The 24,001-nt window shown below is 37.9% G+C and overlaps 1 protein-coding gene across 1 annotated transcript in view; it reads right to left on the reverse strand.

Annotated features, from left to right (window-relative positions):
* Nucleotides 1-24,001, reverse strand: part of STK38L (serine/threonine kinase 38 like) — an 87,956-nt gene that overhangs the window by 20,024 nt on the left and 43,931 nt on the right. Inside the window, exons 2-5 of the mRNA XM_059402740.1 lie at nt 10,543-10,687; nt 6,998-7,049; nt 731-853; nt 399-482 (exon numbers count right to left, since the gene is read on the reverse strand). Of these exons, the coding sequence (XP_059258723.1) occupies nt 399-482; nt 731-853; nt 6,998-7,049; nt 10,543-10,676 (393 nt within the window). The 5' untranslated portion in view covers nt 10,677-10,687. The remainder of the gene's footprint in view (nt 1-398; nt 483-730; nt 854-6,997; nt 7,050-10,542; nt 10,688-24,001) is intronic.

Below are 24,001 nucleotides of genomic sequence, written 5' to 3' on the forward strand. Positions count from 1 at the left end.
TCTCTCTGTACACACACCAAGGACAGGCTATATACCTGGTGGGAAGGCAGCCATCCGCAAGCCAGGAAGACCGCTTCACAGGACTCAAACCCTGCCAGAACCCTCGTCTTGGGCTTTCAGCCCCCAGAACCGTGAGAAAATAAATTTCTGTTGTTTAAGCCACCCAGACTGTGGTATTTTGTTATGGCAGTCTGAACAAGCTAATACAGTTTCAGATTATAAATTTGGAAGAAATTTTAGCTATAAGAATTGAGAAACAACAAAACAGGCTATCAAAAAATTAATAGACTCTATACAGTAAGATGTGTAGACTTCTTTTTAGAAATTCCAATATTAACATTTACTCTAACACCTAGTCAGTGGTATTCCTTTTGGTTGTGTGTTAAAAGAACTCATACCTGCTCTTTTTCGAGCATATCAGCTTTTCTCAATATCTTCATTGCATAGATATGGCCTGTATCTTTCTTCTGGACCAGCCGCACCTAGAATGTAAAAATTGACCATGCTATCAGTGTTATGCAATCCCTACTATTGATTTAGGAACAAAAGGAAAGTTCTTTTAAAGAGATCAGGGTTGCAATCACCATTGCTTATATTTTTAGGAATTCTTAATATTAAACTATTCTGATACATTAAGCTATTTTAATACATATTAGCCTATTGGAATGCATATGTTAAGCTATCTAAAGCTATATATTTTCAACAGCAGTGCCTTTAAAAAAGAAATAACCTCTCCAAATGCTCCTCTTCCTATAACTTTCAGAGACTCAAAGTCATCCAGGCCAAGTCTGGTCCTCTTGAGCCGTAAGAACTCTGTTTCCTTTCGGGCATGTTGTGATCGGCGTAATTTTTTCTATCAAAAAAAGACAATTTAAAAGGATGATTCTAAATTTAGATTGCTATAAAGGAAGCCTGTAGTATTAAAAGAAAAGACACGTAAAATGGGGATGAAGTATCTTAAATATTATATACTAGTGTTAGAACTTATTTACCAAAGTTGAGTATTTGTTAAGCTTGGAAAGAATAAAACAATCTAAAGAAAACATTTTTTTAATTTTCACCAATTGATAAATCTTTATTCTTGAGGTGGACTCCATTAAATATTTCATCTTAATGAAGTTCATCTTATATGTCATGTATATGCTAATTTAATTCATAAAGAAAAGTTGAACTTTAGGAAATGCTAATCATATTTTGATCATGAATTTTACCGTCAGGCAATCTAGTTTGCTTCAATTCTCTAATTTCCAGGTTGTTCTGTCACAACTACTGAAACTTAGGACACCAAGAGAACACCACAGCAGTGTTTCCATGGAGATTTACTTATGATAGAATTTTTTCTCAGATAAATTTTAATAAATTACTTTGAGATTTGGTACACAACTTCCTAAAAATATGAGATTACAAAATAATAATTACATGAAGAATTCATTAAGATATTCAAGTCAGGAATTTCATAATATGCTTTCCAAAGATCTCCAAAAAATAACTAAGGCTGATAAAAAACATTATGAAATACCCAAAGGTTACATTTGGAAGGGACATTCACTTTATTGTTCTACATGTCATTTTCCCCCTGACCAAACAAAACTCTGTTGACATTCTGTTAGTTCCCAGTAGAGGTCTCATATATTAGGAATTAAACAAAAATAAAAGTTAAGCACCTGTTCACCGTCAACTGAACCCCACCAGGCTTTCAAGAGTTCCATTCTGAGGGCAAGTCAAGTTGAAGTGACCATTTTAGCTCAGAAACACTGCTTTGTACAAGGTATAACCACTAAATGGTGTCTTACTATTCCTGTATATATCTATTTTCAAAAAGGTATGGCAAACTATCAATTAACTGGAAATGCGTAAGTGTGCATCACCAGTGCAATGGAATTCTGATACTTCCAACAAAATTAATCTAAGAAGATGTGATCAAGAAATTATATCCTCAATTTAAACATCTTTAAACAGCTGAATGAAGTTACGCACACAGGCACATCAATGGTGGAAACAGTGAAGACTATTTTTTGGTTCAAAAATGCCCACTAACTTGTGGAGCATAAGGAATAACATAGAGGACACGGGGAGATGGAGAGGAGAAGTGAGTTGGGGGAAATCGGAAGGGGAGATGAACCATGAGACACTGGACTCTGAGAAACAAACTGAGGGTTTTGGAGGGGACAGGGGTGGGGGGGTTGGGTGAGCCTGGTGGTGGGTACTGAGGAGGGCACATATTACATGGAGCACTGGTACATAAACAACGAATCTTGGAACACTGAAAAAATAAAGTAAAAATGTTTTTAAAAGCCCACTTAATAGTTTTTTTGTTGTTGTTTTTTGTTTTTTGTGTTTTACAAATAACTGAATTACTATAGTAAAAAAAAAAAGAGCCCCAAAGAGCAGCTTATTTTAAGACTAATTAAAAAGGCCACATGGTGGCACTATAGTATCATATCTTTCAAGCAGCAAAGAGGTTGGGGGGTGGTTATTACATAAATGAATAAATGTAAGAATTCTGAAACTCTTTCTGGGTTTCTGATTTGTGGAATATAAAATGGAGTTGGGTGAAAGTTGACAACCAATGACAGTTGGGTGTCATTTCAGAAACTTGTTTAATCTGAATGGAAAAGATGATCTCATTGCATCCATAATCATGCTCAAAATCAACAGGAGAGAAGCCACTAAAGAAAATAATGCTCACTAATATTTAATAGCTTGTGTAATGCAGCAAGTAAACAATGTTTATGCAGTCTGGGGCACAGCTATTTAATGGCAAAAAGGGAGAATCACAAGTATAGGGATCACATAATTCTATAAAAATGGGACCACACTATAACATTGTCACATTATTTTTTTAAAAATACACATTTTTTAAAGATTTATCTATTTTTATTTTAGAGAAAGAGGGGGTGTAGCAGTGGGAGAGGCAAGGAGAGAGGAGAAGCAGACTCCCCAATGAGTGGAGCCCAAGGCCCCAAAACCCTGAGATCATGACCTGAGCCAAGACCAAGAGTCCAGCGCTTAATCGACTAAGCCACCCAGGTTCCCCCCCCCCCCCCCCGCCATGATATTAGTCTTAAAATCAGTGTTGCAGTTCAGAGGGAGGTGAAACAAGCTAGCATTAAAAATATATATTGATGAAGCACCTGGGTGGCACAGTCGGTTAAGCATAGGACTCTCGGTTTCCATTCAGGTCGTGAGATGGAACCCTGTGTAGGGCTCTGGGCTCAGCTTGGAGACTCTCTCTCTTTTCCCTCTGTCCCTCCTGCACATGCACTCTCTCTCTCTTTCTCAAATAAATTGAAGTAAATCTTAAAAAATATATTGATGACATGATGAGCACTGAGTATATAGAATTGTTAAATCACTATATTGTACACCTGCAACTAATCTAACACTGTATGCTAGGAATTATACTATACTAGGAATTAAAGACTATACTAGGAATTAAAGAATAAACTCAAAAAATATATTGATAAAAAAAGCATGTTGATGTATCTGCTCATGACTTGTATAGCTTAAGTAGCCTTGAAAAACAAATTAACATTTTTGTGGTAATCATATTCTCTTTTGCCAACGAGAAAAATCTGTGGGCAGGCTTAACATTTCATGGCTCCCTTTTGCAGTTTAAATTTGTTTATTTTGTTTTCCCATTAGAGTGTATAATATTCCATGTCTGATGGGATTTTCTTAAGTGAGATGAAACCAGACATGCATTGTTTTCTTCCTTTCTCCATTCCTTTTTAAATGGGTAATCCTCAGATTCTCAATCTGTGGGATGCTGAGTTTTTGTACAAGACAGTGTACACAGAAGTTCTGAGATAGGAAAGAGTTCTGCTGGCAATTTCATCTCCATATATATCCTCTACATGACCACAGTACATGGTTTAATTTTCACAAGTAACTTTCACAAATTATTTTACAAAGATTTTCTATTATGAATGAATTAAGGATAAATACTAGCTTTCAATTTAAAACTAGATTTTAATAAAACAATTTTATTTTTAAAAAATCCACCACAGGGCATCTGGGTGGCTAAGTCAGTTAAGTGTCTGCCTTCAGTTCACTTCATGGTCTCAGGGTCCCAGACTGGGCTCCCTTATCAGAGGGGAGCCTGCTTCTTCTTCTCCCTCTGCCCCTCCGCCAACTCGTTTTTTTTTTCTCTCTCTCTCTCTCAAATAAAAAAATAAAATCTTTAAAGAGAAAAACCCACCCCATATAATGATAGTTACAACATATTTGATATCAAGATTAAGAGAGGATGTCTATTTTGTAGAATTCGCCATGATCTAAGACCTAGCATGGGGCCTAATAATAAGCACTTGTGGAATTAAAATTAAAAAAAAAATTTAGAAGTTTTATAGTTATTATGGGCCACTAACTGTTTTTAGGTATAAATCATATCACATTTTTTCCAAGTTGATTAGAAGAATTAAAGAAAATAGCTCTAAATGTATTTTCTCCTTCCTGCTGCAGAACAGAGATTGCAAACTGAAAGCTACTAATTGTATTCAACCTACAGATGTATTTGATTTTACCTACAAGTTGCTCTTAAAACACTTGAATTATTCGCCAATATTTTAAAAAAGCAAATAATGTGACATAAAAGTCCAGATTTCCAGCCTCTCTTGAAAAACGGGAACTTGGCCACACGGGGCCAAAAAGGCAGTCAGTCCTCTTTTGATGGACATCAGTTCTCTAACTGATGCCAGTCATCAGGTGACATGTAGAACAGGGCTGGTGCTCTTGTCTCTTTTCAGTAAAGTGAAAAGGGGTATGTCTTTATCAAAAGATAAACTGTGAGGATCCGATATTTTAGAAAAAGAAAAAAAAATAGAGCCTATTTCTTTGTGGAAATCAAAAAACATTCTTGGGAGTTGAACGTGCAAACAAAGTGTGTTGGATCAAAAGAATATATAACCTAAGATATCATGAAAATAATCCAGCCAGCTTCCCTCATTCATGTTATCTGCTTGACCCCTGAGCATCTATTTTTATAATTTCTCTTTTGAGAATTCAAATTAAGATCTTATGCTTAAGATTCATTTATATATATAATGTTTCTCCATATATGCAAATATAATGATGTGTAATATGCATTAATACAATTATAATATTGTTAATAATAAGGAAGTTATTAACGCTAATGAATAAATGAGAAAGGTGTGTGCTTTGCTTTATTTTTTCTTTATTGACTGCAATACAGATCTAAATCACTACCTTTCTCCTTAAAGTTTAAAGAATATAATTAAATGAGTTTTAAGACATTTATCATAGTAATTTTATGCAAATAATTTAGGTTTTCTATGCTGAGACAACTGATTAACAAAGTAACCACATTTGGTACAAATCATAAAATGTTTTATTTTATTTAAACAGTGCCAGCAGAAAAATAAAGGAACAGTCTTAGGAAAGGTACAGGAAAGATTAAATAATGGTTTGATTTCAAGTCATCATTTGGAAGATCACTCTTAAAGTACAGAAATTCCTTTCTGATCACTGAAAACTGCTAAACTGATCACTCTCAGTTGTATCTCCCTATTGCCTGGACATTTCTTAGTAAACTACTACCAGCCAACCTTTCCATATGTTCTGTCAATTTACCTTGCTGTGTCCTTTACTGCCTTCTTTATAGTTCATTGTTCGGCAATTGTTTTCTATTTATCTCTTAATTCTAATGTAAGTCTCCCTATTTTTCTAAGATTCAGATCAGTTGTTGCCTCTTTCATGAAACCTTTTTTGGTCCCTATATTAAAAAATCCCTGTATTTTCAAAGTTTGCCACATTCTATCATGTATACATATTTTTATGCACACACAATCATCAGCACTCCTAACTGGTAAACTCCTGGAGGGAAAGGCCATTGTTCCTTTATTCACCAAATATTTATTCCATCTGTAGCCCTCTGCCGTGTCTGGAGGTGTAAAGCTGAATGAGACATCATGAAGTGTCTACTGTGGAAGGGGATATTTTAGCGCTGCTGCGGGGACAGGAATGGTGCTCGTGCAGAACACAGGGAAGATTTCCCCGTGGAACGGAGGCTCGAAGTGAGGCCCAGAGCTAACTGAAGAAGAATGGGAATTGCATAAGGGTAAAGAAGTTCTAAATGTCAGAAACAGCCTGTGAAAAGGTCCACAGGCAAGAACGTGGAAGTCAGAGTAACCCAGCAGTGGCATGGGGCATGGGGCTGGGGGACAAGAGATGAGGCTAGGATGAAACGCGGAGACCTAACTGTGAAGGCTCCTGCACTCATCCCAGAGTACTCGGGACCCAATAATGGGTCATAAGCAAAAGAATGATGGGATCAAACCTGTTTTTAGATAGAGAACTCTGGGTGGGGTGTGCAGAAAAGCTGGGGGTGGGAGTGGGGCCCAGACTGCAGGAAGAGAACCCAGCTGGGGGCAGTTTTTCTTCAAGTGAAACACATAGTAATTTAAAGATGGGGAGAGGCACTGGACTAGAGAACTCAATGGTCTTAAGAAATGTTCAGGAAAAACTGTGAGAAGATTTGACAATTCACTGATTCTTCTTGGAGCCCACTTTTCCTGTTCAGTGCACTTAGGTTACTGTAGACCCTGTTGACTAATCTATGTTCTCAGAATTGAAACGATAAAAAGCTGCCTCCTTTTAAAGATCTTCATCATAGCAAGAAAGTAAGAAGCCCATACTCAAATGATGAAATCCACATTACCTAAGTTATAAAATCATCTAATATCAATACATGAAAAAAGTCACTGGGGTTGTCATTATCCAGTAATTAGTCCCTTCCCCAATAACTTGCTTGGGATATAATTGACATACATATAACACTGCAAGTTTAAGGTCTACAATGTGATGTTCTGATGCACATACATATCATGGAATAATTACCACAATAAGGCTAGTTAAAATACCCATCGCCTCATAGAAGTAATTTTTTTTATAGTGAGAACAGTTAAGATCCACTCTTAGTAACTTTTAAGTACACAGTATCATTCACTACAGTCACAGTAATTACAGCTAACATTACCTCTTCATCTGCTAATCCTTCCTCTTCCATGGCCACTTCTAATTTCTTCTGCCTTTTCAAAGAAAAAATAATTTAAATTTTAAATGCATTCCTAACTATTCCCATTTAAGAAATGTTCATTTATTTATTCGAGTTTATCACTTCAGTTTGCTATGCTAAAAAAAGATATCTCAAGTTGAATCAAAATAATCATTAAGAATACTTTTCTTTCTCAAAATATAAATCCAACCCAGATTTCACTTTCTCATATTGGCCAAAAGAAAAATTTGCTTCTAATGCTGCTTAAATCAATGATTAACAAAGGTGACTAATATTCTAGTAAGGAAAATCTGTTCTCTAATATGCAAACCACCAAAATCATTAACATTTATCAGTGTTTACATTAGAAGTATATAAAAGTAACTATAGTGACTAAAAGTACAAATATGTTAGGTGGATATCCCTTTTTGAACCCTGATTCTAATACTTATTAGCAAAATGAGCTTGTGGAAGGTCTTCATTTAAAGTCTAAGCTTGATTTCATAATCAGTCAAGAAAAAATGTTCAATGCAATTGAGTGTATTTTACTCTAATTCTTTGCAAACTGTACATTAAAAAACCCCCACTAACCACCAGCGCGTTTGCTTTTCTAGGTACAGCCAAGTCCAGCTATTCCTCGTTTTTAGATGGTATCACCGAAGTTGGTCGAGCTAAGCACTGCGGGGAGATGGGGAGGAAAAGGGAAAGGGCCAGCGGATGAAGGAACCCGGAACTACAGAGATGGTTGTGACACTAATTTTGCAACTCATTTCCAACTGAATATTCATCATTTTACTTCTATCATATTGGTTTTGCCTAAAGATAAACCTGAGAGAGCTCTTTCTGATTAGTTCTGTAGTATGTTAGAGTAAGACTAACTTTCCAGGATTTACCTCCATGGGAATTCAAGGGTTGAGGACTGAAATCATCATATACATTTTTTTAGCATTTGTCATTTACAATATGTCTAACGGTAAGCTCTTTCCTAACCCCTTATTCTTACAGAAAATTCATAAAAATATCTAATGGCCATTCATTAATCAGTACCCCAAAGGCAATGATACCTAATGGCATGTTCTCTGGCTACTTCCCCAACATTTGTAATAGACACCTTGGTGCGTTATCACACTGATTTTTATCTTTCATTTACACACTATTCTCTGAAGCCTAACCCTCAGCATGGAATAAGCTCTGTGCCCGCCGTCATCCTCCTCTGGGCCCCACAGAGCCACTTGCTGAACGATTCTGAGTTTTCTCCTCGGCAGACAGAATGCACAGTGGAGGAGGACCTCTAATCTGGGAGGGTCCATTTGCATACAGGCAACTTGATTCTCCCCAATCTCCACTGCCCCCTTTCCTCACTGCTTGCCAAGACTAACACTTCAGGGAATCATCCCTTACTCTGGAGAGAGAGGCAGTAACCTTCGTCTGTTTCTACCATATCTAAACAAGAAGACCTGTGGCTTCTCTGGTACCTGAAAAGAAAATAGTCTTCCTCCTAAATGTCCTGATACTTTGTTCTGATTGGTACTTTATTTGGGCTATGTATTTACTCAATGAGTTAAGCCTTAAAAATTCATCACATGTAGTCCTAAAGTATAAGCTTTTAGAAAATATGAGCTGTTTAATATGACTTCCATGGCACCAAGCTGAGACTGCTTCCCCCCTCCCTTCTTGAAATAACAGCAAATACTTTCAGTCGTACTTCCCTTTGTTTGAAAAGAGGGCAAAACTGAATTACTGAAAGATTTCATCAAGAAAAGACAATGAGCCTTCAAAATTCCGATGCGTAACTTCAGTGTCTGTCTCCTGAAACAGCGGTCTTTCTCTCCCTGATTCTCTTCTACTTTGTTCACTCTCCCTTGGTGACTGGATGAATTCCAGAGACTTTCATTGTATTTACAATTAGTATAATTACTCATATGTTTGGATTCATTTCTAACTGATTGTGTGGTTTCTATTTGTGTCAACTTTTGGCGTTTTACTTTTTCTTTTTCCCTTGCCTTATTTTGAAGCAGGATTTTTTCCTCATTCCATTGTTTCCCTTCCACTAGTTTGGAAGTTATAAACTCTATTAGTCTGAAATGAATCAATCTTTACCTCTCTGTATGTTGTGCCTCTACTGCGGTGACACAAAGATCTCTAGGAACACTTTAATGATACTTACTGCCCTCCTGACTGATAGTCCACTGCGGGAAAATATCTTAATTCTATTTTTAAAAATGTATAAGACATTATCATTATTGCTACTGTTTTTACACTACTTGTGTTGAGATTTATCCCCACACTTATATTTAGATCTGTTTGTGATCACTTTCTTTCAGCCTAAATTGAATCTTCTGGAAGTTTTGCTGACGGTGAATTTAGTTTAACCTGCTTCCTCTTTCCTCTCTTCCTTCAGGAACTTAGTTTAAGATGGTAGCGCTCCTTGCTATTCTCCGTATCTCTCAACTCTCCTTCCTCTCTTTCTGCCTGTGTGTCTCTAGGTTAACTTCTGAATAATGACTTAAGTTTTATTTTCTAGTTCAATTCTCTGCTCAGCTTGGCTGATCGGTAGTTAGACCTGTCCAACATTTCAGACCTAGGCAGGCACCACTTTTGTCGATCTTTCTTGCTCCTCATTTCTATTCTATTGTTGTCGCGATCCTTAATTCAAGCCCTTTCTAAGTGCCTGCACTACACATCACTAGCCTTTCCTGTTTCTTATCTCTCCACACACAATCCAGTCTATACATGACAACTAAAGCACTTTTCTGGAGAAACACCGTGATCACAGATTCTGTTCAAAATCTTCAGGCCTCTTTACTCCCGTGAGAACAGCTACATTAGCGAAGCATCTTAGGCTCACAAGGAAAGCTGAAATCCAGCTCGAGCTAGACCGGTTCTTGCTTGACTCAGCACCAAAGGCCACTTCCTCGGTCGGCATTGTCCTTCTTCTGCTCTTTCGTCCCCCTCTTCTCCCATTAATGCATGTGTGATTAATCCTCTTCCCTGAGAGCCCCGGTAAATGCCACCACTTATGACGCCCTCCCGGTTACTTTAGTCCAAAGCGACCTCTCCCTTCTTTGCCCTTCTCTTAGTGACGCTTTCCACTCTTTCATGTAATATTTATGGGCCTTTTCTCCCTCTTCAGAGTTTTCTGAAGGCAAAATAACACGTCGTTCGTTTTTATTCCTCCACCTCCGCTTATACTATGCATATTTTGGATAATTAATAACATTAATTACTCATGAAGTATGAGCATAAATCATAATTTCATGGTTAGAAATGTTTTACTGAAGCTAGTAGTTGACGTGATTTAAGTATATGGGGGCACAGGACAAGAAAAATGCTGCAAAAATAACTAGAGACACTGTCAGTACAGGAAACCTAAAAACAGCATACATGGATCCACAATATTTATATTATTAGTGTTAATTATATTATTATTGTTATATTAATTATAATATTAATAAACATTTACACCCTACTTACAACTTAACGGCTTATTAAACCAAATAGAAAATTCTGACCAGCCTTTACTATACCTGGTTTCTCTCTCTTCATGCTGTAGAATTAGGTTGCTGTAAAAATTCTCCAATGTGAGCTTGGCCACGGTCACCCTCTCCCGGGTGTGGTTGCTCATAGGAAAGGTGCTTGTAGTCCCTGCCGTCATTGCCATAGTAACTGAAACTGAAACAACATATAAACACACATTGTTCAGTAGAAAAACACTTTCTAACCCTCATAATAAACTCTGGAGATGGTTTAATTTCTGCTAAGCAAAATTCTACCCTAACAGTTATGCTATCCAAGTCTTTCACATTATAAATAACACAATACCAGTAAAGAAAGAGGAAGCAGCAGAAATTATTTTCGGGTTGGTACCACCAGAGGTGAATAAGAGTCAAGAAGCACCAGTCCACACACAACATGGACACATTTTATACAAAAAGTTGTACTCAACGAGCATTCAAAACAAGAGGTTCGATCTATTTTGTTGTTGTTTTATTGATCACTAAGTAAAATCTACAAGATTTTGTTACTACATATGCCTGCACTAAACGTAAGTCTCTGTAGAATTAATGTAGTCCAGTTAAATAGTAAGAAGTAGCTTCCACCATATAAATTCTAGGAAACATGAAGCCGTTTATCAAATCTGCACACAAATGTCAATCTGAAGCAATTCTCACATATATAGGCTTTGCAGGTAAACTACTTTTTTCTTTTTAAGATTTTATTTATTTATTTGACAGACAGAGATCACAAGTAGGCAGAGAAGCAGGCAGAGAGAGAGGAAGGGAAGCAGGCTCCCTGCCAAGCAGAGAGCCCAATGCGGGGCTCAATCCCAGGACCCTGGGACCATGACCTGAGCCAAAGGCAGAGGCTTTAACCCACTGAGCCACCCAGGCACCCCTGCAGGTAAACTACTTCTAAAAAGAAGCTCCTTTGGATGGAGGCTCTGTTGCCCTATTTCAGTCTGAATCCTATTTCATTTCAGAATGTGCTGTAACAAGGTCTGGTGTACTTCTCCAGGCTGTGAGGTCCATTTCATTTCCAAATGACAGTGAAATACCCATAGGAGTCAGGCAGAAAACACAAATGAATCAAGCCAGGTAACAGCAAGGATGTTTTAGGATCTTAACTGGGCAATGTGTGTCTACCTAAAGCTCAAGTGCCAACTTCAAAAAACCATGGGCCAGCCAAATGAAGTACTGGTTTGAAGAAGATAATTTGGACAAAAAGACAAGGACTGTAGCAAAATGGCTGCTTTGTGAGGGTGGTGAGGCAGACTGAACTGTGGTGGCCGCTGCTGCTGGGCAGTGACCCTAAGAGACTTGTCTCCTACAGTCTACAGTCTACATCAGGACCAAAGAAAGACTAGAATGGTTTCATACAGTAAAGAGGTTTTTGCTTGTCTAGATAGAGATCATAACAGACCTAGAGAAGATCCAGATTGCCAACAGTGAGCATCCAATATTGCACTATTAGCTGGAAAGCATAATTCCCCTAAACCTGACATCTACTCCCTAACTATGTGAAGATACAGACCCCTGAGTATGGACCTGAACTGCAGTAGACTCCAGGGTTAATGGAATGAACAAAAGTCCTTTCTTGGTCCTCAATGTCAAGCAAGTCAACTATAGGTTGAAAGTATACAATTTAACTCTGACAAATTCCCGGTTCTACTTCTCTCTTACTGGCTTTATACCTCAATGTACTGCATAAGCCTCAACATCAGTATGTCTAAACATGAATCTATTCTTTTAGACTCACAAACTTGTTCCTCTGCTGACTACTCCAAAGGTTTTTAGAACAAGAAGTTGATGTCACTCGTTTAAAATCATTCACCTGTTCTCATTGCCTATAGTAAATCCAGTTAGCTTGGCATGATAAACAAAGGCAACTCCGGGACACTGAATGGTTGTGCCTATCAGCAATTGTATGATATCTTATTCACCGATTTCTCCTTTTTTCTCCAGAGGATTTAAGAGAGTGGCCCTTCCTAAGCATGAGCGTGTCTCCTCCTCACAACAGCCCTGCAAAGTAAGGAACTGAGGCTCAGAAAAATCCCAAGGCTAGTGTGTCATAGAGTCAGGATCCAACTCCAGGAGCTGTCTCCAACTTGTCTGTCTAGCCTCTCTACTGCCCCACCTCCACCCCTCTTCTCCCAACATACCAACTCTTTCCTGCCTCCAAACCCTTGTATGATCTATCCCCAACCACTTCTGACCTTTAAGACCCAGGTTAGCTCAAGTCTTCCTGCGATCACCTCTCTAACATTCCCCACCAGAAGAGGCATAATATTTGGTATTCTTCCATGTGTGTTGCCTAGCACCTGTACCAGTAGGTCTCGGATACTGGTATTTAGCACTCATCCATCTCTTCCACTGAACTAGGGGCATGTCTGGGCAAGAATCTTCCCCATTCAGGGGCACCTAGGTGGCACAGTGGGTTAAAGCCTCTGCCTTCCGCTCAGGTCAGGATCCCAGGGTCTCAGCAGGGAGCCTGCTTCCTCCTTCTCTCTCTCTGCCTGCCTCTCAGCCTACTTGTAATCTCTGCCTATCAAATAAATAAATAAAATCTTAAAAAAAAAAAAAGACTTTCCCCCATTCATTTTTGAGTATTTACCACAACAGCATTGTGTCTGACACACAGTAGGCTTCAATGAATGAATGGGTCAAACTGACAAATGGGGGGTGGAGGGAGAATTGAAAGAATTGGCAAAAAATAAGGTTGGCTAATATGCAACTATAAGAAATTAGTGAACTTAGGAGTCAGAAATTTTGAGATCTAATCCAGGTACTGCTGCTAAGGATAGTAAGGTCTTCTTCCAATCACTAGAACACTTCGAACTCAAGAGGGGTTTTATAATATTTGCTTTGCTGGTTCACTGGCATCGTCTAAGGCCATCTGAGCTGATACGCAGCAAAGCCACAGTGACTTATACAAATGTAAGACATTATTTGAGGCACCTAATTAAATTTTTTAAATGTGCTAAATGGTTTAACATAATGCACATTATTTTTAAAAATAAAAAATAAAAACAAATGGAACTCGAGAATTATCATGGCCAAATGATTTTTGAGTACTGAGTTCTCACTCTTCTTGGAATGTTATCGAAAGTAATGCTGCCACACCATCTTTAGAAACCACAGAGTCACTGGATTCATGGTCTGTCCTTCAGGATCAGATGTAGAAAAGTCAAACAAGGACAAGCAGAACAGGCAGGGTATACAGGAGACATTCTGAGTCCCACTTAATTGGGATTTGAGGATGGAGGGAAGGCCAAGGAAGATGGACTAGAAGTTGAGGAATTCAAATAAATTCAGGAAATCCAAAGTAAATGAAATTAATCACGTGTCATATTTCAAGACTTCTCAGAATTTTTAATATGCTAACATGCATCTTAAATGCTCAAAGGGGAAGAGATATAAAATTGGCAGTAGAATTCCAAGGAGCTTCCTTATGCATGTAAGTTCATAGCTAATGCTCATCAAACACAAAGAACTTTTTTTTTTTTTCAACATTTGGAGGTAGGAAAACTTAGAAGCTTCAACACAGAGAAATATCTAGGGACTTCTGAGGGTTTTCTCATTTGTCCAAAAGATCTGTATCTGATAAGGAATTTTCAAATTGGTTTGCCAGTTTCTAGGAGGAAAAAAGGCCAAGACCCAACTATGGCTGTGCATGTTCCTTTCAAAAAGCAAATGGTGAAAAAAACCCAACCAACCAAAATCTTCTGTAGTGCCTCCTAAAAAAAGCACAAAGAAATCACACCTAAGTAATGCTTGCGCAAGTCAGAAAGAAAGATGTGTGATGAACTCAGGGTCTGGCCTTGAAGGACAGATTACTGGCTGTCCAGGGACCTCGTGAAGAAAGCTCTGCCCTTCAGCTTCCAGAGATCCAGAGCAATCAAATTCTGGAAGCTACGTTAGCCTAAAAGAGTTCACAAGGGACTGATATGCACGGCATAACAGCAATTTACTGATTTACACAATAAGAAATTGAGCAACAAGGAACAGAGACTTGTATCGTCTGGCAAATGTATTCCAACCTTGAAGGCAAACTAGATGTAAAACCTTAATTAGGATCAGAAGATTGCTTGGTGAGCACGGCATCAAAACAAAGAGAACCGTTATTCAGTTGTTTAATGGCATCAGACTGAGGCAGATTCTAAAAAAACAAATAAATAAGAGATGTATCATGATCTTGCCCAAGGTACTTTAAAGTAGATGGCCAGCATTAAGCTCTCCTGCTGACTGGGCTTTCCCAGAATGAAGCAAAATTGAGGGGCTAGATATGGGTAGAACTATTACTGAGCAAAACTTTGGGGGACATTTTTGTGAAACAAAAAAAAATTGCTAGGGAATTCAAAACACTTCTAAACATCAGTAATTGTGTGCATCAACAGTACACAGCAATATGACGTTGTTTTAGATAAAAATGTAAGAACCTGAGGTCTTTATAAAAGAGGAATAAACACAGGGTCAGGTTTCTCCCACCATAAGATGATGTAAAGAGTTTAACTCCAAAATCCAAAGGTGGATGTTGAGTAATGAAAAACAATTTCCAGACACTGTATCATCTAATCATGATTAAGTCCTTCTACTCTACTTATACATACACAACTGCAAGTCCGTGTACTGTGTTTAAAAAACAAATCAGAGCAAAACCTATTCATCTTTGTATTCGTCTTTGTAATGAAAGTATTACAACACCAGATGAAGTGCTGAGCACACAGTAGGCATTCAGTAAATGATGGTAACAGAACTCAAATTTAATAGAGTTGAAATTACATGTCTCATACATAATAGTTTTCTTTGGATTAAAAACTACAGAATCATTTTGTGTTGGGTTAACTTCAGAAAAAAAAATCCTCCTTGAGAGACAATTGCAGAAAAAGCCAAAATCCTACCCTTAGTCTTGATTAAATAATGCCATTTAGAAATTAGCTTTAAAAACAAGAAAAAATAATTTCCTTCTAACTAGATACAAATTGGCTTTAAAAATTTCAAATTGAACAAAACCAACAACAGAAGTGAACAAATTATTACAAAGAATGACCTAGATGACTGGCACTTATTATATTGCAAATTTATTCCTCTAATGGATTTAACACTGTCCTTTGTCTTTTACTGAAGCCCTTTCTTTAGTCAGAAAAAGAACAGGATACAATTTGCAAGTCTAGAATTCCTGGACTGATAAAAACAACACTAGGTGCCCTTGAATTTCCTGTTCACGTGTTTTCGCCAGACTCCCCTATTCATTAATGTAGACAGTACCAATAGTTAAGTCCAACATTCTTTCATTTATTAAGCCTGGGGAAAGGAGATAACAAATCTGGAACTTAAGTTACCTATAAATAGATGTGTCTCCAACCATTTACCATCAAATTTCTAAAGTAGGAAAACAAAACTGTTTTACCTGACTGGCCAAACACACTACTTAACTGGGGAATTCACCTTAGTTTCCACTACTACGTATCAGAGGAATGAGTATCCTTAATGTTACTGTATTGCCTTGGAGTATAAAAACTTTTCTAAATGCATTTAGTCACAACCATAACACCCCAAGCTACAACGGGTCTTCAGATTGGATACTGTATATGCTGGGTCCCTAAGGATAGAGCAGCCACAGTTTCTTTCCCCTGGGCAGTACATTCAGAAGAGCAAGAAATTCAGTCAGGTGAAGGCTCAAGTTCCAGTACTCACTCTTCATGGTTGTATTTTTCCAGTTCATATATACTGCAGATTTATACCATGTGCCAGCACTGCACACATTACTGAGAATACGAAGAAGGATAAAATATAGTCTCCGCCTTAGGGAGTTCACCATCTTATGGGCATGCAAAGAAGGGAGAAATTAGCTCTCCAAGGGTTTAAGAGTAGTCAAAGGTTTTACAGAAGAGGAAATACTTGAACTGAATATTGGGGTGGGTGGGGAGGACTAAGGGTTCACAACTCAGATGGACAGGTCAGAGGAGGAAGAGGTGTAAGGGTGTGAAACAGACTGACATCAGAAGTGTAGACATGGCTTGAGTATATTCAGTGAAACAGCAGAAGATGAAGGTGGAAGCGCGGGTAGGAGTCATGATAAAATACCTTTCTGTCATGTTAAAATATACTTAGCACAAATGGGAGCCATTCAGGGCTTTTAACTAAGTAAAAAGTACTGGCCAACAAATAACATTTCCTGAGGGCTTATTACTCAAGTATCAAGAACTCTGCTAAAAATGGTATATGTTTTAATGCAGCCAATCCTCCTGTCACCAACAAGACCATAAGACCTGAACCTTACCACCCACCTGCATGTACCTACCCACCTTTGTCCCACATTTTCCTTAAGTTCTTCTTTCCAGGTTATCTTTCAACTCAGGCAAAGACCTAATGGGCACAGCATCCCATGACAGAAACCAACACTACCCCTCAAGCTGTAACAGCTGCCATGGGGAAGAGCTCCAGAGGCCCAGACCACCCAGACCAGTTTGAACTTACCCACTGACTCACACCTGCACAGATGGACTCAGGGGTGACTCCCCAGTGACCTCTACCTCATTATCATGCTAAATTCTCCACCCAAGGAAGAGCACAAGCCTCATTAACACAATGTACAATGTATGTCTAGGCATGTTTCCTTGAGGCACATGTATGACCATATGGCTGCCTCTACATACCATGACAAGGATCCCCTTTCTAAATACTCATCCTAACCCTAAATAAAAGGAACCCGTTCATTCCTGCTTGGGGAATCACAGCTTTGGAAGTTATTCCCCGTGACCTCCTTATGAGGTGCAAATAAAATTGACTTTGTATGACAACTCCACCTGATGTAGTTTCTATGTATAAGTCACCAAGGAGCTAACTCATGTTGTTCGATTACATGTTAGTTCAGTTACATAACTCATGTTATATTTGGTTATACCTCTCAAATCCTATCTGTTTGGCACTTCAGATAGAGTATGCTAGTACAGGGAGGATGACAAAAAAAAAAAAAAAGGCTGGGAGTAGATTAGATTGAAGGGATATAAATCAGGTTAGGGGGATGCAATAATACATAGTCATGGATTACAAACTTGTGGCCTGCAGTCGTATCAGGCTTAGTTTGTACTGTGACTTAGAAATTAGAAGACTTTGGGGCACCTGGGTGGCTCAGTGGGTTAAGCCCCTGCCTTCAGCTCAGATCATGATCTCCAGGTCCTGGGATTGAGCCCCACATCGGGCTCTCTGCTCATTGGAGAGCGTGTTACCCACCCACCCCCCACCCCTGTCTTCAGCTCTGCCTAATTGTGATCTCTCTCTCTCTGTCAAATAAGTAAATAAAATCTTTAAAAAAAGAAAAAGAAAAACTAGAAGACTTCACATAAGAATTCAGATTTTTGGTCCTCTTGAAAAATCAGCTCAGTCAGATATGAGGCCACATTACTGCCTGTAACAGAGAGGCAGCTGCCCCCTTGCAAAACAGGACATCCTGCACAAGGCCACCAACTTTCTACTCCTTTTTGCCCAGCATCCTCCACACATTTTATTACCTGACTGCTTCTGGTAAGCAGCTGAAATCACAGTCTTTGGTTTAATATGAAAGAATGAGGACCTAATTTAAGATAGTAGCAAAAAAGATTAAAAGAGGGGCTCATATATTCAGAGGGAAAGATGAAATCTATAATTACCTCTGGGTTTCAGATTGGGTGAGTGGGAAAATGGTGATAGCACTAATAAGAATAGGAATTATAAGAGCTAACGTGGTAGGAAAGAAAATAAGTTTAAGTCTGATTCTGTCTGAACTATGTCACCAGACTCAGTTTAAAATTTAGGCTTTAAAATGTGAACTCTAAAGATTTACATTTAGAAATGGAAATGTTGGGGCACCTGGGTGGCTCAGTGGGTTAAGGCCTCTGGCTTGGGCTTATTAGGTCATGATCCCAGCGTCCTGGGATCGAGCCCTGCATCAGGTTCTCTGCTCACCCAGAGGCCTGCTTCCTTTCCTCTCTCTCTGCCTGCCTCTCTATCTACTTGTGATCTCTGTCTGTCAAATAATAAATACACAAAATCTTAAAAAAAAAAAAAAAGAAATGGAAATGTTCCTGAAATTAGCAAAGAGAAAGGGATGAAGAACAACATTCATAAAATACCTAAGAATACCTTGATCAAGAAAAAAAAAAAAAAAAGTTAGCCTTTTTATGAGGAAATCTAATCATTGTGGAAGGAAGGGAAGAATTACCAATTAATGGGTTGGAACAACTGGTTATCTATGTAAGCAAGCCAGATTCATTCCACTCCAACGGGCAAAATAAATTCAAATCGTTCAAAAGTGTGATCATAAAAACTAAAGAGGAAAGAAAAAGGAAAGAAAAGAGGAAGTAAAGTAAAAAGAAAAGTTTAACTTCAAAAAAATTACAAGGAATATTGATGAGTAATTATCTGATCTTTGAATTGGCAGAACTGTATTTTTAAAATCACAATAAAAATAATGCTACAGGGCACCTGGGTGGCTCAGTGGGTTAAGCCTCTGCCTTTGGCTCAGGTCATGATCTCAGGGTCCTGAGAGCAGGGTCCTGCTCCACAGAGAGCCTGCTTCCCCCCTCTCTCTGCCTGCCTCTCTGCCTGCTTGTGACTTCTCCTTCTGTGTGTCAAATAAATAAAATCTTTTTAAAAAATTAATGCTACATATTATTACATAAAAATTTGGAATCTACATATATAGATGTCAAACAAGAGTAAAAGACAGCATTCGGGGAAAAAACTGCAAAATAACAGCATGTATTTAAAGTATATATTGAGGGGCACCTGGGTGGCTCAGTCATTAAGCATCTGCCTTGGGCTCAGGTCTTGATTCCAGGGTTCTGGGATCAAGCCCCGCATCAGGCTCCTGGCTGGGCAGGAAGCTTGCTTCTCCCTCCCCAACTACCCCTGCTTGTGTTCCCTCTCTGTCAAATAAATAAATAAAATCTTCAAAAAAAAAAAAGTATATATTGAAGTATAAAGGTGTATCTTAAAAACAACAAATTCATTTCTTAAAATATATGAAAAGCTTGTAACACAGCTTTTTTTTTTTTAAGATTTTATTTATTTATTTGACAGACAGAGATCACAAGTAGGCAGAGACGGAGAGGAAGAGAAGCAGGCTTCCCGCTGAGCAGAGAGCCCAATGTGGGGCTCCATCCCAGGATCCCAGGATCATGACCTGAGCCAAAAGGCAGAGGCTTTAACCCACTGAGCCACCCAGGTGCGCCTTGTAACATGGCTTTTTAAACATTAAAATTGTAAAGGGAAAATAAGGACCCTAATAATAAAGAAATAATACTGATGGGCAATATATAAATAAAAATAGCTAACATCTAAAAAATGTTCAATTTTCCCAAGTGAACCAAGGATATGGAAACTTTAAAATAATACATATGTTCCCTATGTGAAAATAGCCATAATTTAGGGGGAGACCCTCTTGGTCCAGGCTATCATGAGATGACTTTCTCATACATGTGTGTTTGTGTGTGGTTTTCTCCCAGCTTTACTGAGATGTAAATGACATATAATGTTTTGCAATGTTAACAGATACCAAGTAATGATCTGATACATAGATACAATATATGCCCACATCATGAAATGATTACCACAATAAGGTTAGTTATCTATCACATTGTATAGTTAAAATTTTTGTGTGTGTGGTAAGAATTTGTAAGATTTACTCTCTTAGCAACTTTTTAATATACAGTACAGTATCATTAACTATAGTCACCATGCTGGACAGCACATCAACAGAATTTGTAACTGAAATTTTGTACATTTTTGCCATCTCTACCCATTCCTCCTCCAACTGCTCTTACCCCTGGGTCCACGGCACCACCAATCAAACTGCTATTTTTATAAGTTCAATTTTTTTTAGATTCCACATATAAGTGAGATCATACGGTATTTGTATTTTCTGTCTGATATGTTTCACTTAGCCTAATACCCTCAAGGTCTATCTATGTTGTCACAAGTGGCAGGCTGTCCTTTTTTATAAAGGCTGAATGATATTCTATTATATTGAAATGCCATATTTCTTTATTCATGTCTACCCATGAGTAGACGCTTAGGTTGCTCCCATGTCTTGGCTATTGTGAATATGTTGCAATGAACACAGGGATGCAACTCTCTCTTTGGGACAATGATTTCATTTCATTTGCACAGATCTCTTGATGGAATTACTAGAACATAGAGTAGTTCTATTTTTAGTTTTGGGGGAAACCTCCATACCAATTTATATTTCAACCAACAGTGTTTGAGAGTTGCTATTTTCCCATATCCTCACCAACACTTGCTATCTCTTGATAATACCTATCCTAACAGGTGTAAAGTAATATCACATGGTGGTTTTCATTTGCATTTTTCTGGAGGTTAGTAATATTAGCCACCTTTTAATTTATGTGTTGGCCATCCGAATATCTTCTTTGGAAAAAAAATGTTTATTTAAGTCTTTGTCCATTTTTAATCAGATTATTTGCTCTTCTTGTTATCGAGTTACATGAGTTCCTTATATATATTAACCTATGTCCTGAGCTTTTTCTTTGCTGGGAGATTTTTGATTACTGATTCAATCTCCTTACTTATTACTGGTCTGGTCAGATTTTCTATTTCTTCAGAATTCGGTCTTGGTAGATTGTATGTTTGCAGGAATTCATCTGTTTCTTCTAAGGCTATCCAATTTGCTCGCACTATGTTGTTCACTGTAGTCTCTTAGGATCCTTTCTATTTCTATAGGATCAGCTATAATATTGTCTCTTTCATTTCTATTTTATTTGAATCCTCTTTTGTTCTTGGTTAGTCTAGTTAAAGGTTTCTTACTTTTGGTTACCTTTTCAAAAAACCAACCAAAAGTTTTGTTAAACTTTTCTATTGTTTTCCTCATATCTACTTATTTCTGCTCAGGTCATTATTAATTCCTTCCTTCAGGTAATTTTGGGCTTAGTTTATTCTTCTTTTTGTAGCTACTTAAGGAGTAAAGCTAGCATACTGGAGATCTTTCTTTTTTCCTTAATGTACGGATTTATTACTATAAACTTACTATAAACTCTTAGAATCACCTTTGCTGCATCCCATACGTTTTGGTATGTTGGGTTTCCATTTTCACTTGTTTCATATTTAAATTTTTTTTTCTTTTGATTTCTACTTTGACCCACTGGTTTTCTGGGGTGTGTGGTTTAATTTTCATGTATTTGTGAATTTTCTAGCATTCCTTCTATTACTTACTGATTTCTAGTTTCACACCATTGTAGTAAGAAAGATACTTGATATAATTCCTGTCTTCTTGAATTTGTTAAGACTCGTCTTGTGGCCTGTTGGATGGCATGTTTTGTTTTAGTCTTCTAGGTCCATTTGGCCTAGTGTTATTCTTATCTGCTGTCTGCTTATTGATTCTCTGTCTGAACGATCTATCCACTATTGAGAGGGGTATTAAAGTCTCCAACAATTATTGCATAGCTATTTACTTCCCTTTAGTTCTGGTTAGTATTTGTGTTATAGATTAGGTACTCTGACATCAGGTGCATAATTATTTATGGTTGTTATATATGCTTTTTTTTTAAAGATTTATTTATTTGACAGAGAGAGATCACAAGTAGGCAGAGAGGCAGGCAGAGAGAGAGAGGAGGAAGCAGGCTCCCTGCTGAGCAGAGAGCCCGACGCGGGACTCGATCCCAGGACCCTGAGATCATAACCCGAGCTGAAGGCAGCGGCTTAACCCACTGAGCCACCCAGGCGCCCTATGTTTTTTTTTTTTTTTAAGATTTTATTTATTTATTTATTTGACAGAGAGAGAGAGATCACAAGTAGGCAGAGAGGCAGGCAGAGGATGAGGGGGAAGCACATTCCCTGCTGAGCAGAGAGCCCGATGTGGGGCTCAATCCCAGGACCCTGAGATCAGGACCTGAGCTGAAGGCAGAGGCTTTAACCCTGAGCCACCCAGGTGCTTGGTTGTTATATATTCTTAATTAACTCCTTTATCATTACATAATGACCTTCTCTGTCTCTTCTGACCATGTTTACCTTAGTCTATTTTGTCTGATTTAAGTTTAGCTATCCCTTGCTTTCTTTTGATTTCCATTTGCTTGAAATAACTTTTTCCAACCCTTCACTCTTGGTCTATGTATGTCCTTAAAGCTTAAATGAGTCTCTTGTAGACAGGACACCATTGGATCTTGTTTTTTAATTCATTCCGTTATTCTGTATCTTTTAATTAGAGAAATGATAGATAAGGACTTAATACTGTCATTGTGTTGTTTTCTGTTTTGTATATCCTTTCTTCTTTGCCTCCTATTTTGCTACTTGTTTTATGAATAATGACTTTTTCCTTTTTTGGCAGTATGCTTTGACTCCTTTATGATAATCTTTTGTGTTACTACTGTAAGTTTTTTGTGGTTATCATGAGGTTTACACTGATAACATCCTATTTTTTTATTATTACGTTCAACTAGCCAACATATAGTGTATCAGTAGTTTACATCCTGTTTTAAGCTAGAAACAACTTAACTTTAGTAGCTGGCAGACACTTCACACTTTGACTTCTCTACCCCTCATAGTTTAGTTTATTGGTGTTTTAATTTATATCACTTTGATATTGTATATTCAATAATAAGGTTTTATAGTTATGCTTATTTTTATAAGATGCTTATTTTTAAACTAGGGTTGTGAATTATGTGCCACCATTACAATATTTAAGAATGTGACCAGTGGGAGCACCTGGGTGGTTCAGTTGGTTAAGTGTCTGCCTTCAGCTCAGGTCATGATCCCAGGGTCCTGGGATCAAGCACTGCATCAGACTCCCTGCTCAGTGGGAAGCCAGCTTCTCCCTCTGCCTGCTGCTCTCCCTGCTTGTTCTCTCTCTCTCTGTTAAAAAACATAAATAATCTTAAAAAAAAAAAAGAATGTGACCAGTGAGTTTTTACACATTCGTATGTTTTTATGATGTTAATTAGAATCCTTTTATTTCTACTTGAAGAACACAACTTTAATATTTCCTATAAATTAGGTCTGGGGTAATGCTTTTGTTGATTCGGAAAGTCTTTATCTCTCTTTCATTTGTAAAGGACAGCATTACGGCATAGTATTCTTGGTTGACAGGTATTTTTCTTTCAATATTTTGAATATAACATCCATTCACACCTGGACTGCAAGGTTTCTTTTAAGAAACCACCTATAGTCTTATGAGGGCACCCTTGTATAAACAAGTTGGTTTTCTTTTGCTGCTTTCAAAATTCTCTTTTTTCTTTGACTTCTGACAATTTATAATGTATCCTGGTATAGCCCTTTTGGGTTCAATCTATTTGAGATTCACTACACCTCCTGAATCTGGATGTCCATTTCTGTCCCCAAGTCTGGAGAGTTTGCTGCCATTCTTACTTTATTATTTTTTAAGATTTTATTTTATTTATTTGGGGGCAGGGGGAAGAGCAGAGGGAGAGGGACAAGCAGACTCTGTGCTGAGAGTGCTGCCCAACACGGGACTTGAGGCTTGATCTCAGAACCCTGA

Source organism: Mustela nigripes, chromosome 6 (assembly GCF_022355385.1).
Source record: "Mustela nigripes isolate SB6536 chromosome 6, MUSNIG.SB6536, whole genome shotgun sequence".
NCBI lineage: Eukaryota > Metazoa > Chordata > Mammalia > Carnivora > Mustelidae > Mustela > Mustela nigripes.